The sequence below is a fragment of the Myodes glareolus genome, chromosome 11 (genome assembly GCF_982192425.1).
Source record: "Myodes glareolus chromosome 11, mMyoGla1.1, whole genome shotgun sequence".
In the NCBI taxonomy this organism is placed as follows: Eukaryota; Metazoa; Chordata; class Mammalia; order Rodentia; family Cricetidae; genus Myodes; species Myodes glareolus.
The window spans coordinates 25,828,756-25,844,242 of NC_142036.1; the positions used below are offsets into that span (position 1 = coordinate 25,828,756).

Below are 15,487 nucleotides of genomic sequence, written 5' to 3' on the forward strand. Positions count from 1 at the left end.
AACTGCTTATGATTAATAAAAAGCCTCTGTGTGTTTCTTTGGGACTAAACAGCTGGAGGACCAGGCAGAACAGAAACTTCTCTGCTACACTAAGCAGTTAGAAAAAGGGGAAATTATGGTTATATCCTACAAAATCTGGGGCCTGAAAATGTCCAGCCGCCCATGTCAAACAGTGATGTTTGTCCCCATACCATCCATGTAAAAAGGATTACCTTTCTCCAAAGCTTTTTCTTGTTATCGCTCGGGGTTAAGAAACAGACAGTTAATTTCCTAGACTAAAATCTCATATCAATAAACCAAGGTGAGAGTAGGTGCAGAGGATTGTCAGCCTTGTAGAGCTAGAGTGGGGGCTTGACTGAGCTTGCATTTTCCCAAATCACCTGCTGGGGAATTCAGGACTCCTGGTCTCCTCATCTGTGAGGACTATGACTCAACAAGCTCAGACATGCCATAACCCCCTCCTAGTGCCTACCTTTAAAGGTCCCAAATGTGATCTATTTGGAAGACTAGACTCGTCTCCTGGCCAATTATCCTGCCAAGAAAAGATCATTTCAGAGAGCTGGCTTCTAAGTTTATCACGGGGAATGGAGCAGAGATTTGACTGGACTGTAGGAACAAAGGTTATTGATTGTGTGACTAACTTTCTCACCAGGGTCCCACAGTGTGGAGAGAAAGTCACCCAATATACCAATACATGGGAAAAATTGTGCCCAATAATTTAATACACTGCTGAATCTTTTGGGATGAGTCCTGTTAGAGAAGGAGAGCGCTATGGCTTCACAAAGGATTTACAGCAAGAACAGCCACTACTCAAAAGGCAATATTCCTGGCATCTCTTCTCTGGGCTTGTTGCCATCAGAATGCATTTTTCTGTTTGGCTATCCCTCTGATTTATCAGCCGAAATCTCACTGCATAATCCTGCAGACCACAGCACCTCTCCATGTCTCCTTGCTTCTCCTGCTCCTCGGTTCCTCCTCCTCCTCTTCCTTTCTCTTTCTGGAAATCCTGCCTATACTTTCTGCCTAACTATTGACCACTAAATCCTTCATTCAACCAACCACAGCAATACATCTTCACACAGTGTACAAATATCCCACAATATTTCCCTCTTTTTGTCTAAATAAAAAGGAAAGCTTTCAACACTAACATAGTAAAACTATATACAATGAGAACAATTGTCAAGTAGGAATTACATTCACAGAGTCCAGTCACTTTGTATTTGGCAACACTGGAGAAGGTACTGTTTATCTATCCTATCCTAGTAAATTTAAAGTTTTATACATAAACCATTTTCTATCAAACCTTGTATTACCATCCTAAAACTATCTTTTTAGATTTCAAAATATTTTCTTTGACAGTTTACACTTTTACTGTCTCTCAACCTTATACACTTTATACTTCTTTAATGAGTTTCTTTTCTAAATTTTGTAACAAGGAAAATTGTAACTACAACTACATAGTATTCAACCCCATCAAAGACCCCAGAAGGATTATTACCTAAATAAACAGGAAGTACAAAGCAAGCAACTTCCAACTTCCAAAATTAAAAAATGACAGAAATGTCTGGTTGCCTAAACAGTCACTCAAGGTTCATCTACAACATTGGGGCATCTATCTTCAGCCTACAGGTTTAGAATTTCTGACAGACTTTTTTGTGAAGCAGGAATTTTTTATTTAAAAAATATTTTTTCATTCCTTTTACATACCAACCAGTTTCTCCTCTTCTCCCATCCCCTCCCCTTTCCTATCGATCCTCCTTCACATCCACTCCTCCTCTATCTCCATTCAGAAAGGAACAGGCCTCCCATGGACTTGCACAAAGCATGGCACATCAAGTCAAGACAAGACTGAACTCCTGACCTTATGTTGAGGTGGGGTCAGGTAATCCAGCATGGGGAACACATTACCAAAAGTCAGTTAAGCACAAGGGAGAGGTCCTGTTCTCACTATTAGAAGCCTTACTAAGAGACAAAGCTACACAATCGTCACACACATGCAGAGGACCTATGTCAGTCCTATGCAGGCTCCCTGATTGTTGGTACAGTGTCCATGAGCTCCTGTGAGCTCAGGTCAGCTGTCTCTGTGGATTCCCCCATCATGACACCACTGGCAGGTACAATCCCTCCTCCCTTTCTTCCAGGAGACTTTTACGGCTCAGCACAGTGCTTGTCTATGGACCTATGCCTCTGTTCCCATCAGTTACTGGATAGAGTATCTCTAATGACAATTAAGGAAGTCACCAATCTGCTTACAATAGATGGCCAATAGAGACACCCTCTCCACCTTTGATAGTCTTAGTTGGGGTCATGCTTTTGGGTTCCTGGTGGTTTCCTGGGCACCAGGTTTCTACCTAATCCCACAATGGGGTTTGTGGAGTTTTTTTAATTACCTCTATTTCAAATTTCAAGTCTTGAACTGTTTTCTTCATCTATTTGATTGTTTTTTCTTGACTTTCTTTAAGGGGTTTAATGATTTCTTCCAAATTTTTGTCTTTTCCTCTATTTCTTTAAGGGAACTTTTCATTTAGTCTTCAAAGGTCTCTATCATCTTCATAAAGATATTTTAGGTCATCTGCATTGGGATGTTCAGGTCTTGCTGTTGTGGAACCACTAGTTTCCGGTGGTGCCATGTTGCTCTTGATGTTGTTGAATATATTATTTTTCGTTTTTCAAGACAGTTTCTCTGTGTAACAGCATTAGCTGTCCTGAAACTCCTTTGTTAGAGGCTGACCGCTAACTCACAGAGATCCACATTCCTCTGCCTGTCAGATGTATTCTTACATTGCTGTCTACCAATATCTTCTAACTGGTTCAGGGAACGATTTTGTCTCTAGGGGCTGCTGCTCTTATGAAAAATGTTTGGCCAGGGGAGGGTGAAGTGTTCAGTGAGTTTGGGTGGTCGAGTAGGTCTTGTAAGCTACAGTACCCAATGGGTTTGGACAGTAGAGCAGCCTGCCAGCAGGACTCTCAGCTGATAGCTGGCTGATGAGACTGAACTGGTAGGGCAAAAGTCACATAATGTACCCTGGGGCTTAGGGCCTATGGATTGGGGCAGTTTAGCTAGGAGACCAGTCACTCACTCCTTCTTCCAATTAGTGTAGGTAGTGCTTGTGTCTCTAGGGGCTGCTGATCTTGCAGGGGAAGTTTGGCCAGGGGAAGGGTTTAGAGGGCTTGGGAAGCAGAGTGAGTCTTACAGGTTATAGTGTCCAATGGAAGGGAACTGTGGTAGAACAGACTGCCAGCAGGCCTCTTACCAAAGCAGAAAATTTTTGGAGGACTATTCTACCTTGTCTTGGCAAAGTTTGGCAGTAGCCTTCTCTTGTGTACTACTTATTCAATTTGGACATACTGTCAGCAGTCAAGGGTAAGGCAGTTTTTGGCCTAGGGGCTAACTGTGCCATAATAAAATCAAACTCCATATGAAGATTCTTCAATGCCCATCATCCATTTTTGAAGTAGACTGACCAGTACTGCCAGGAGCAGACATGTCTCACTGTCATGAAAAGCCTTATGCTATTAAAACATTTTAACTGTCATATTCTGTAAGTCTTTGAAGTGATTGAAGACCATCTGTTTAAAATACATCTCTGTTTGACCCTGAAAACATATATAACATGATTACAAGTTTGATTATAAAAGATGAGTAATTACTAACTTTTATTTCTTAATTATCCTAAATAGTTTATGATACTAACAACGACTAGATATTTATATTTCATTGCTAAATGAATGGCATAGGTACACAATACCTTAAACAAAAGTAGAAACATATATACATATATTTATATAACTTTAAATTTTTATCTATCTCACAAAAATAATTTTAAATTTGAATCAATACAAGTAATCTGTCCTCTTATCCTATCATTTCTAAATCCTGCTCTTTTCAGAACAAGATACCTAAATCTAATTTCCTTTACTCAGCTTTTTTTCTGATCATGACCAATAACAACTTAACCAGTCCCACACACACACAAAATGACAAACATCCATAATCCACTGAATAACCAAAGAACACCCACACCACCTCTTGGGAATGTAGATGTTATACTCTTAAAATTACTTCCTGTTGTCTGGGGATGATACCATCTTTAGGGAACCCTGAGAAAATTGAGATAATGGTCAAGTTTCGGGAAACTAGCTGTGGTTTTTTTGGCTTTTATTTTTTGTTTGTTTGTTTGTTTGTTTTGGTTTTTGGTTTTGCTTTTTGCTTAGTCTCTATATGATGGGAAAGTGTAGAGCTTATTTGAAGTCTTGCCTGGAATAGTCTGTTGGGGCTGGACCATATCAGCTAGAAGCTTTGAAGTTGTATGGATGCAAAATTTTGAGGAAACCACAACAAAGGCATTCTGAGAGACTAGAACACCTGGGCTTCTTGTTATTGTTTGTATATAGTTTTTTCTAAAAACACACAAACTTTTCTTTTGGGGGACTTCAAAGCAGGGTTTCCTTGTGTAGCTTTGGCTGTCCTGGAACTTACTCTGTACACCAGGCTGGTCTCTAACTCAAAAAATCTGCCTGCCACTTCCTCCCTAAGTGTTGGGATTAAAGGTGTGTGCAACCACTACCCAGCAACATACGACCTTTTAAAGGTTGTACATATATATGTTTACACATATATATGTATGTATGTATGTATTAACACACGTGGACTATGCAGTGTGTACAAGTGAGCTAAAGATGGGGGTTTTTTGTTTTATATTTGAGCAGGTAAAAAGGATTTGTTAACTTTGTAAGTCTGTTTGGTCTGTATAACCAAACTTTAATATAAATCTCTATGCACATCATATGAAAGCATAGCATGTAATAAGTCATAAGGATTCTATTAAAAAAAAGAAATTATCATGTCTCGTCTAGTCTCAGAGCTGTTCCCATGCAGAGAGATCAGCATACATGTCACCTGTCTTGTAGTCTTTTCTATCTTTCTTCCTCATATCTGTAGCCAAGATCCTCAGGTCATCCCTGATCAAATATTAATGATAGATGCTATAATGTTATCCCACAGCAGCTCAGAATTGAGTATAATAAAGAGTTCTTTATTCAGGGGTAGACTCACAGATTACAGTTCTCTTCACAAATGGGGAACAGGAACTGAATCCAGCAGTGGAGAGACAGAGTATTTGCAAGCTTTATGATGTGTTTATAGTGTACGAAATCATGCCCAAGTGGACTGGCATCTTAAAGACTATTGACTGAAGGAGTTCCCACAGCACCTCCCCCTTTTGTCTAAATAAGAGAGTTCTAAGTCTAATACAAAACAATATACAATAAAAAAGGTTTTATATTACATGGCAATAAGCTAAGGAGATTATAAAGAGATGTCCTACTTGCTCTTTACCAGCATGAAGAAATTCAAAGGGTACGAAAAGAAATAATATCTGGCAGATGGATGTGTTCTACTTTACAGAATTTGGAAAATTAAAATATGTACACTGCACCATTGACACTTATTCAGGTTTTCAATGGGGAACAGCTTTGAGCTCAGAAAAGGCTGATTAGTAATTTTGCATTTATTAGAAGTTATGACCATCACGGGTATACCTGCACAAATAATGACAAATAATGGTCCAGTTTTCTAGTTCCATTCACTTTCCTGCAAAATGTACCACGTTTTCCTTATCCATTCTTTGGTTGAGGGTCATTTAGGTTGTTTCCAGGTTTTGGCTATGACAAACAAAGCTGTTATGAACATAGTTGAGCACATGTCCTTGTAGCACGGTTGAGCTTCCTTTGGATATATACCCAAAAGTGGTATGACTGGGTCTTGAACAAGGTTGTTTCCTAATTTCCTGAGAAATTGCCACACTGACATCCAAAGGGGTTGTACAGCTTGCATGCCCACCAGCAATGCAAAAGTGTTCCTTTTTTACCACAACTTCTCAGGCATAAGCTATCAGTGTTTTTATTTTTTTTTAACTTTTTTTTGTTTGTTTATTCAAGTATCCGAAAACACTCTTTCCACTTCCTCCCCTCCTCCCAATACCCTCCCACTCTCCCCACTCCCTCTCCTCCTCCCTCACCATTCCCAAGAGCAGTCAGGGTTTCCTGTCCTGTGGGGAATCCAAGTTCCTCCCCCCTCCCTCCGGGTCCAGGAAGGTGAGCATCCAAACAGGCCAGGATCCCAAAAAGCCAGTCCATGCAGACAAAACAAGACCCAGTGCCACTGTCAATGGCTTCTCAGTCTTCATTTGGACCTCAGGGGCTCAGTCAGCCCCCATGTCAGCCACATTCAGAGAATCCGGTTTGATCAAATGCTCGTTCAGTCCCAGTCCAGCTGGCCTTGGTGAGCTCTCATTCGATCAGTCCCCTTGTATCAGTGAGTGAACGCACCCTTCGCGGCCCTGACTTCCAGTGCTCTTGTACTCTGGGCAGCAGAGGAGAGGGTGCCTGAACTGGCCTTGGCCCATAACCATACTGACGAATATTTTGCATGTCACCACAGAACCTTCATATGGCGATGGATGGAGATAGAGACAGAGACACACATTGGAACACTGGACTTAACTCCCTAGGTCCAAATGAGAAGCAGAGGGAGGGAGATCGTGAGCAAGGAAAGCAAAATCAGAGGGGGCCTTCATCCGACGATGGATGGAGATAGAGACAGAGACCCACATTGGAGCACTGGAAGCTGTCAGTGTTTTTGATCTTAGCCATTCTTACAGGTGTAAGATGGAAACTCAGAGTTGTTTTGATTTGCAATTCTCTGATGACTAAGGATGTTAAACATTTCCTTAAGTGTCTTTCTCTCATTTTAGATTCCTCTGTTGAGAGTTCTGGGTTGGTCTGCACTCCATTTTTTAATGGATTATATATTTTTTGGTGTCCAGTTTCTTGAGTTCTTTGTATATTTTGAAGATCAGACGTCTGTCTGATGTGGGGTTAGTGAAGATCTTTTCCCATTCTGTAGGCTGCCGTTTTGTCATGTTGACCATGTCCTTTGCTTTACAGAAGCTTCTCAGTTTCAGGAGGTCCCATTTATTAATTGTTTCTCTCAGTGTCTGTGAGATATATTATATTTAGGAAGCGGTCTCCTGTGCCAATTCATTCACATGTAGCCCCCACTTTCTCTTCTATGAGGTTCAGTGTGGTTTGTTTTACGTTGAAGTCTTTGATCCATTTGGACTTGAGTTTTGTGCATGGTGATAGATATAGGTCTATTTTCATTCTTCTATATGTTGATATCTAGTTATGCCAGAACCATTTATTAAATATGCTTTCTTTTTTCCATTTGATATTTTTTGCTTCTTTGTCAAAAATCAGGTGTTTGAAGGAATGTGGATTAATATCCGGGTCTTCTATTCAGTTCCATTAGTCCTCCTGTCTGTTCTTATGGCAATACCAGGCTGTTTTCAGTACTGTAGCTCTATAGTAATAGAATTTGAATTCAGGAATTGTGATGCCTCCAGAAGTTCTTTTATTGTACACTTCCTGTTTACTGAAGTAATATTTCCTTTCTCGGGTCTTCAATGAGGTTGACTAGACTAGAGAGTAGTAGTTACTTTCCTCTCATGACTTGGCCAAGCCATTTCTAATAGAAGACTTAGACTCCTTAGGATAGGATAATTATATAAAAACATTTAGCATATGTTTCTTGTTTGATATTGTTTATGCTGGCTGTAATTCTAATTTTTATACTTGATATTTGTTCTTATTTTATATAGTTTTGTATTGGGCTTAGAATTCTGTTATTTAGACAAAAGAGAGAGGTGTTGTGGGATAATAATCTTACCATGTGATTCAAATCTTAAACTGCCGTGTCAACTGCTGAACAACTCAGCTTAGTACATCACACTGGTGCACGGCACTGGCAGCTGTTTCCAGCCCTCAGGAAGCAGCCAAGAGTCACATCTCTGTATGCTGTTGGGCACTGGCCACTTGAGAGACTGCAGGACTAGGAATCAACATCTGGCTCCTTGTCCAGAATATTTCTTAGCTTTTTCAGGCCCTATATTTAGATATTTGAGTCCCACATTGGGTGCATTATGTAATGAGTCTTTCTCTGTCCCACCAGCAAGCTTTCAAATACTGACATGAAGACTTATTAATTATGAAAGTTCGGTCTGTAGCTTGGGCTTGTTCTTAACTAGTTCTTATAATTTAAATTGACCCATTTATTTTAATCTAAGTACTATGATGTGGCATTACCTCTCTTCCATCTTGCACCTCCTATTTCCCTTCTGTGTATCCTGGTTTCTTCTGTTTCTTGATTCCTCCTCCTCTTCTTTTCTCTCCATGGAAATCCTGTCTGTATCTCCTGCCTAGCTATTTTCTGTTCCACTCTTCATTAACCCAATCACAGCAATCTATCCTTACACAGTGCACAACTTGAAGGAATAAACCTGACTCTGATCCAAAAGTTCCTCCCTGAGGACTAGCCATCACCTAATGGAAGAACCTATGCAAACTGCCAAGAGAGAAACCCAATCAATAGTCCTTCTAAGCTGTGTTGCCTAAAATCCACAACAAATACCAACAGGGCAGGCTATCCCTAGAGGTGCCAGAGTGGCACTTATATCTTGTTGGTAGGCAACAGCTGACTAACTGGACTAAAGGCCCATACAGTAGGAGTACATGATGCTGGTTACTGTACACTGAGCTAACTACCTGGAGTTGATGAAGCCATGGAATATGAAAGAGGACCTCCTACTACTATTTTTGCAGTCACTATAATCTCTGAGTACATTTTCTTATTCTTTTTGGTAAGGGTCTCTCTCTGTAACAGCCATATCTGTGCTGGAATTTATTTTGTAGACCAGGCTGGCCTCAAACTCACAGATATCTGCTGGCCCCTGCCTCCTGAGTGCTGGGATTAAAGGTGTCCACCACCAAACCTGACTTCTAATTGTATTTTAAATCCTCATCCTTTTAGCTACAGATATATGTAGCTCTTACCTCTTATCAAAGAAGCTTCTTTTTGCAGCAAAGACTATTATACAAAGCCTTAATTGGTCAAAATGAAGAGATCAACAGACCGTGGGGTTCCCTGCTACATGTCTAACACCACCCTACACTGAAGGCACAGAGAACATTGTGGAACCACTAGTGTGACTGTGAGAACTAGTGAGAACCAAGGTATTGGCTGCAGAATTGTAGGGAAGCTACACTCATTCCTGAAATCTCAAATATATGGTTGCCAAAACAAATCTGAATACTAAATAACAGCACCAGTCCACATGACAACTTTTGAAAGGGGAATTCTCTCAATGTCCTATTTCTAGATGAAAGGCTATAGGCAAATATGATGGCTGAGACACAGAGATATTGAGATGAAAATGAAATAAAATACATATTTTAATTTTCTATAGGGAAAATTAACTCAGTGGTTACTCTGAATATATCATATGAGTCTGACCATTTTTCACATATCACATGACTGAAGAGGTATTAATTTGATCCACTAGCTCAATATTCCCACTCCTGGAATTTGATATTCCTCCTCTTCTCCCTCTGGGTATTTAGAGCAGTATGAAATGTTATACTCCACACACCACTTAAGAGTAGATTCCATAACAAAGTAATACATCACATACTACATCCTTAACATTTTCAGATTGATTCCATTTCAGTAAAATGCACCAAGGGCCAATTTTCCCATTATTATACTCTCCAACTTCTAGAAAATGATTTCATTTTAAATAAAGAATGGTATCATTTATATAATACAAACACACACACACACACGGGGGGGGGGGAGAGAGATATAATACAAACATGTTAGCCAAGTCAGCTTGTAAGCCTGCCAGAGAAGCTGAGCAGGAGTGGTGCACACCGTTAATCCCAGAACTCGGAGGGAGAGGCAGGTAGATCTCTGTGAGTTCAAGGCTATCCTGCTCTACAAGAGCTAGTTTCAGGACAGGCTCCAAAGCTACAGATAAGCCCTGTCTCGAAAAACATAAAACAAAAAAGACTGCCAGATAAAATGCTCAGGTAAATTTGAACTTCAGATAAATCACAAATAATTATTAGTATGTTCCACAAATGGGGCATTTGTGTGTTGTCATATGGAACATTCCTCCAAACTGTAACATTCTCTACAACTCAAACATTTCCTCCAGGGGCAAGCCTTGGCTCACCAGTTTCAGCAGGTAAACAAAAGGGTACAAATCCAGAACAGAAACATGGAAGATTCTTGCATGCCTCCACTCACCTATGTAAGGGGAGTAAACAGTTGTTGTAGGTGTAGAGGACTAGATATCCTAGGAAAGAGGGAGATGTCCTGACTGTGGGGCTGCACAAGCTTGTAGAAAGCTACAGGGTTGCAGGTTTCGGGGAGTCACCCTCATGCTAGGGTGGGCTTTCTGGTAATGCAGCTGCACTTGAGTTATCCCTGTTCCTCATGATTAACCCCCCTCACAGTTAGCTTAGCAAGCCCCTGAAAAAACTCTCTGGTTCCCCAGAACAGACACTGGCACAACAGTTACTTTGATCTGTAGCCTGCTGCCTTTCTGGAGTGAGTAGACATGTGTGTTGTGTCTCGCCAGGAGCCAACTGCCACACAATGCATGAGGTAAAGTGTAGTTTATTACATGAAGTCAGTGCTTTGATTTGCTATATTTACCAACAAAGACCCATAAATAACAGAATTAGTTTAGATCCCTCTTACTTTTTCTTATTGTGATGCTTCTTCTAGGAATGTCCAACACCCAGAGAACCCGACTGTTGAACTGGAAGAAAGAAGAAATCAGCATACCTTATTTTACAACATTAATAACACTTATTTTGGCATATTCTGTCCAACATTTTAAAAATAAAATTAGTCAAAAATATCCAAATATATGTACATATGTACACTTGTAGATGAATGGTTTTCAATTGCAAATTTCACTGCTTTGGGAATTTTTTTTCGTCTGTTACATCACATATGTCTGAAATCGCACACACACACATGTACACATATTGAAGGATACTTTGCATCATTGTTTGTAATAGCAGGTTGATGGCAATGCTAGTAAGATATACATAATTATATGGCCACATGCCGAAACAGCCCAGGAAGCACAAAACTGAAGCTTTACTGACTTGGTAAGTCAGAGTCCAGCATGGGACTGGCAGAACATTTGGAAATTTAGGAGGGAAATTCCAGGAACAGGGGAGCAGTAAAAAAACTATGAGTCAGTAAGCTTGAAAGCAACTTGAAACAGAGCCAGGTCAGCCATTCTAAAATGCAGGGGATGCTGTTTGAGGAGAGGAATCATCTTGTAGAGACAGAGTTGAAAGCTGAGTTGCTCAAAGTGGAGCAAAAGCAACAGGGAAGGTGCTCTACCTCCTCAGTCAGATGCAGCAAAGCCAAACAGGGAGACGCAGCTGGGGGCCTCCACTGGGGAAAGGAACAGCAGCTGCTCAACACCTCGCAGTGTCAGGAGGAACAGTTTAGGAAAATTCAAGAAGGTTGTGAGCAAAATCAGCAGCTCCAAGAGAATGAAACCACCAGACAGAAACTGACCCTTCTTCAAGGGCCCAGAGGCCAGAAATCTCATCTTCCCAAACATGGCAGCCTTCAATCTCCAGATTCTTCCTTTGACTACATCCCACCTCCACCCAAACCATTCCATGTTAGAGACAAGTTCCTGGAACAAAGCATGGACACTGAGGATCTGAAGTATCATTCAGAGCATTCTGCAAATGAGTCTGAAAATGGTGATGCTGAAGATGAGGAGTGGAAACCAAGGAAACTGGCTAAAGTGCCCAGGAAGACCATCCACGGGTGTTCCTGCAGGGGATGGTGCAGGAACAAACACTGTGGGTGCAGGAAACAAGGAGTGATCTGCAGTGGGGCCAGTGGTTGTGACGACACAAAGTTCCAGAACCACCAGCAAGAACAAGATTGCTTGGGTGCTATTGAGTGGAACCAGGATTTTGAAGGCTCCTTCAAACTGGAGGATCCTACAGAGGTGGTCCCAGGACTGAGCTTCTTCAACACCATCTGTGCCACTCCCAATACCAAGATCCAAAAAGAGACGTGTGATATGGATCAGGTTCTGTTAAGGAAGATGGCTCTTGCAGTTTCCTTAGATGTGCCAGACATAAAACACAGAGCAACAGAATCCCAAGGAAACAAGGCCACAGAGAAGAAGAAGAAGAAGAAGAAGAAGAAGAAGAAGAAGAAGAAGAAGAAGAGGAGGAGGAGGAGGAGGAGGAGGAGGAGGAGGAGGAGGAGGAGGAGGAGAAGGAGAAGAAGAAGAAGAAGAAGAAGAAGAAGAAGAAGAAGAAGAAGAAGAAGAAGAAGAAGAAGAAGAAGAAGAAGAAGAAGAAGAAGAAGAAGAAGAAACGAGCTCTGGCCAGCAATAGCAGCTTCTTCTCTGGCTGCTCTCCTACCAAAGTGGAGACCCACTGAGGGTGCAGTCAGCTCAGCTCTTCTCCTCCTGTGCTCTGGCAGACACTGTCAAGGTACATCAAGGGAGAGGATTGTTTCCTAAGGACTTCCCTGGATTTTTGTTTTCTTGCTATTGAGAAAAAGGGACACAGTGTTACTGTAAGAAAGAGGGCCTTTGTTGAATGTTGGTCCTTTGTCCTCAGACCCCCACCCAGGAATACTATTCTCTTCTGCTGAATAAAAACCACCTACAGAAGACCCAGGGACACTTCAGGAACCAACCCTCATGTCAACAGCTCTTTCTTTGTGATGACCCAATGCTGTCTGCTCATGGGGATGAGGCTGTGGCCTTTCTCTCTTGAGACTGTCTCAGCTTGAGAAAGAAAGCTGGTCCAGGTGGAGGCTGGGTTCAGCTCCTTCACCCCGCCTCAGGCATTTGGCTGGGATTATTCCTGTCCTGAATGTGTCTGTATTTTAAATGTTTTCACAGGATTCCCAAATTGTTTTCATTTTTACATGTTAAATAAATCAACCCTAGCTCTTCCAAAAATTACTATTGACTCTTATGTACTGTACTATATAAAAATGGATGACAAAGTTGTTCAAAGTGAAAAAATTAAAGTGAAAACTATAGATACCTGGAACAAAGACAGGAAAAATGAAAAATCTTATGTCAGGTAATGACTTTTCTACAGATAACACAAAATGCACAAGTAGCAAAACTTAAAAATCCTCCAAGGGAAAAAAAGCTTACATGTGTTGGAGGATGTAAAGATATAAATGATAGAGTAGAAGAAAATGGTTGCAAATTATATATCTTATAAGCAAATTGTACCTTGAGTATATAAATAACATTTATAAATTATCTATGAAAGCATAAAAAACCCTGTAACAGTGGGCAAGGAATCAGAATAGCCATTTCCCCTAAGAAAATATTCAAGTGACCAATAAACACAAGAAGTGACAGCAAGCATTAAATACATGTAAATCAAATCCATGATGAGATGTTATTTTATATACACTAGGAGATTACAATAACCATTGGTGAGGATGTAGACACATTGTGACTGAGAAGTCAGGGGTAGGAAAAGCAAAGATTGTTGTCACTTTGGAGACAGCAGTTCCTCATCATAAAACCCAACCATTCCGTTCCTGATGATGTACTCCAAATAAATGAAAACCCATTTCCACAAAAAGAACCATATACACAGCAGCATCACTTATAGCCACAGATAGAAACAAGTCCAATATCCATCTTCTAATTGACAAAAATGTGCTGTGTGTACTTTAGAGTACTCCTTACCCATAAAAAGAACAAAACAGAGTCGATTTACACTTAAAAGAATTTCAGGGGGAATGAGCCTGGGACCTCCAAGGGAATAGGCAGGAAACAGAGATCTCTGTGAGTTCAGGCATGAGTCTGGAACCTCCGAGGGAATAGGACTGAGTCAGAACCTCAGTGGGTCTGGGCATCGGTCAGGGATGTCAAAGGGTATAGGCAGGAATCAGAAACCTCTACAGGTTCGAGTGTAACTCTAGGACCTCTGAGGGAGTAGGCCTGAGTCAGGTTCTCTCCAGGTCTGGGCGCACTTGAGCCTGGGACCTCCAAGGGAGTAGATCAGAGCCAGACAACTTTGCAGGACCAACCCCAAGCCAGAGACCTCTGGAGGAGCAGATCCTGACAATGGTTTACAGAAACAGGTCAGAACCGGCAACCTAGGCCAGAGTAGACCTGAGGCAAAGAACTCCACAGGAGCAGGTCAGAGTTAGCAACCTTGGGCAGGAGCAGGCCTGAAGCAACAAATTCCATAAGCATAGGACTAAGCCAGCAACCTGGACCAGTGCAGGCCTGAGGTAGTGAACTCCATAAAAGCAAGACTAAGCCAGCCACCTAGGCCAGAGCAGGTCTGAGGCAGTGATCCCCAAAATAGCAGGACTAAGGCAGCTACCTGGGCCAGAGCAGGCCTTGGACAGTGAACTCCACAAGAGCAAGAACAGATCCAGACCAGGGTCATTTGCCGAGGCATCACTGGGCCAGCAACCTAGGCCAGAGCAGACCTGAGGTAGCAAGCTCCACGGTAGTGGGACTGAGACAGCTACCTAGGTCAAAGCAGACTGGAGAAAGTGAGATCCGTGGGAACGAGAGCAGATTCAGACCAGGGACATTTGCAAAGGCAGGACTGAGTCAACAACCTGGGCCAGAGCAGACATGAGAGAGGGAACTCAACAGGAGCAGTTACAGAGGAACAACTACTGAGCAAGTGGGCCAGAGACTGTTGCAGGTCTGGGTATGAATCTGGGACTTTCAAGGGAGTAGACCTAAGTCAGGAACCCTGTGGATCTGGGCATGAGTCTAGAACCTCCGAGGAACTAGGCCTGAGCCAGAACCTCTGCAGGTTTGGTCATGAGTCTGGGACCTCCAAGAGAGTAGGCAGGAAACAGATATCTCTGCAGGTCCAAGCATGAGCCTAGGACCTCTGAGGGAGTAGGCCTGAGCCAGGTCCGCGGGGGTCTGGGCATACCCGAGGCTGGGAACTCCAAGGGAGCAGATCAGAGCTAGAGTCCTTTAAAGGACCAACCCCAAGCTAGGAACCTCTGCAGAAGTGGATCCAAACCAGGGACATTTACAGAAACAGGTCTGAGCCAACAACCTAGGCTAGAGCAAGCCTGAGACAGCAAACTCCAAGAGAGTGGAACAATGCCCAGGAGCAATAAGCGACCTCCAAGAATACGGAGTGACCAACTGGGTAACTAGAACCATGGCACTGACTGTATCATGAGGAACAAACATCTGAGACTTGGATTCACTGGCACCTAGAAGATTAATCAGCATAATCACAGACAGCCCCAACTATACCAATTAGAGAAAAAGATGAGTAAACAAGGCAAAAACACATACAACACCACAAAGAGAAACACAACACCAGTAAAATCTAGAGACCCTACAACAGCAAAACTTGAAAAACAAATACAGGTGAAGCAAAAGAAAATGACCTAAAAAATAACTTCAGGAGAATGTTTGAAATTCTTAAAGAGGAAATGAGAAATTCCCTCAAAGAAATGGAAGAAAAGACAAACAAAAAAAATTAAAGACATTAGCAAATCCCTTAAAGAAAACCAAAAAAAAGCAATCAAGCATATGAAAAAAACTATTCAAGACTTGAAAATTGAAAT

At 41.7% G+C, this 15,487-nt stretch overlaps 1 protein-coding gene across 3 annotated transcripts in view; it reads right to left on the reverse strand.

Moving 5' to 3' along the window:
• The window catches only part of Catsperb (catsper channel auxiliary subunit beta), a 199,454-nt gene that overhangs the window by 158,430 nt on the left and 25,537 nt on the right, over positions 1-15,487 (reverse strand). For all 3 annotated transcript variants that reach the window (XM_087911568.1, XM_087911569.1, XM_087911570.1), the window contains one exon: positions 10,604-10,664. In XM_087911568.1, coding sequence (XP_087767694.1) covers positions 10,604-10,664 — 61 coding nt within the window. The remainder of the gene's footprint in view (positions 1-10,603; positions 10,665-15,487) is intronic.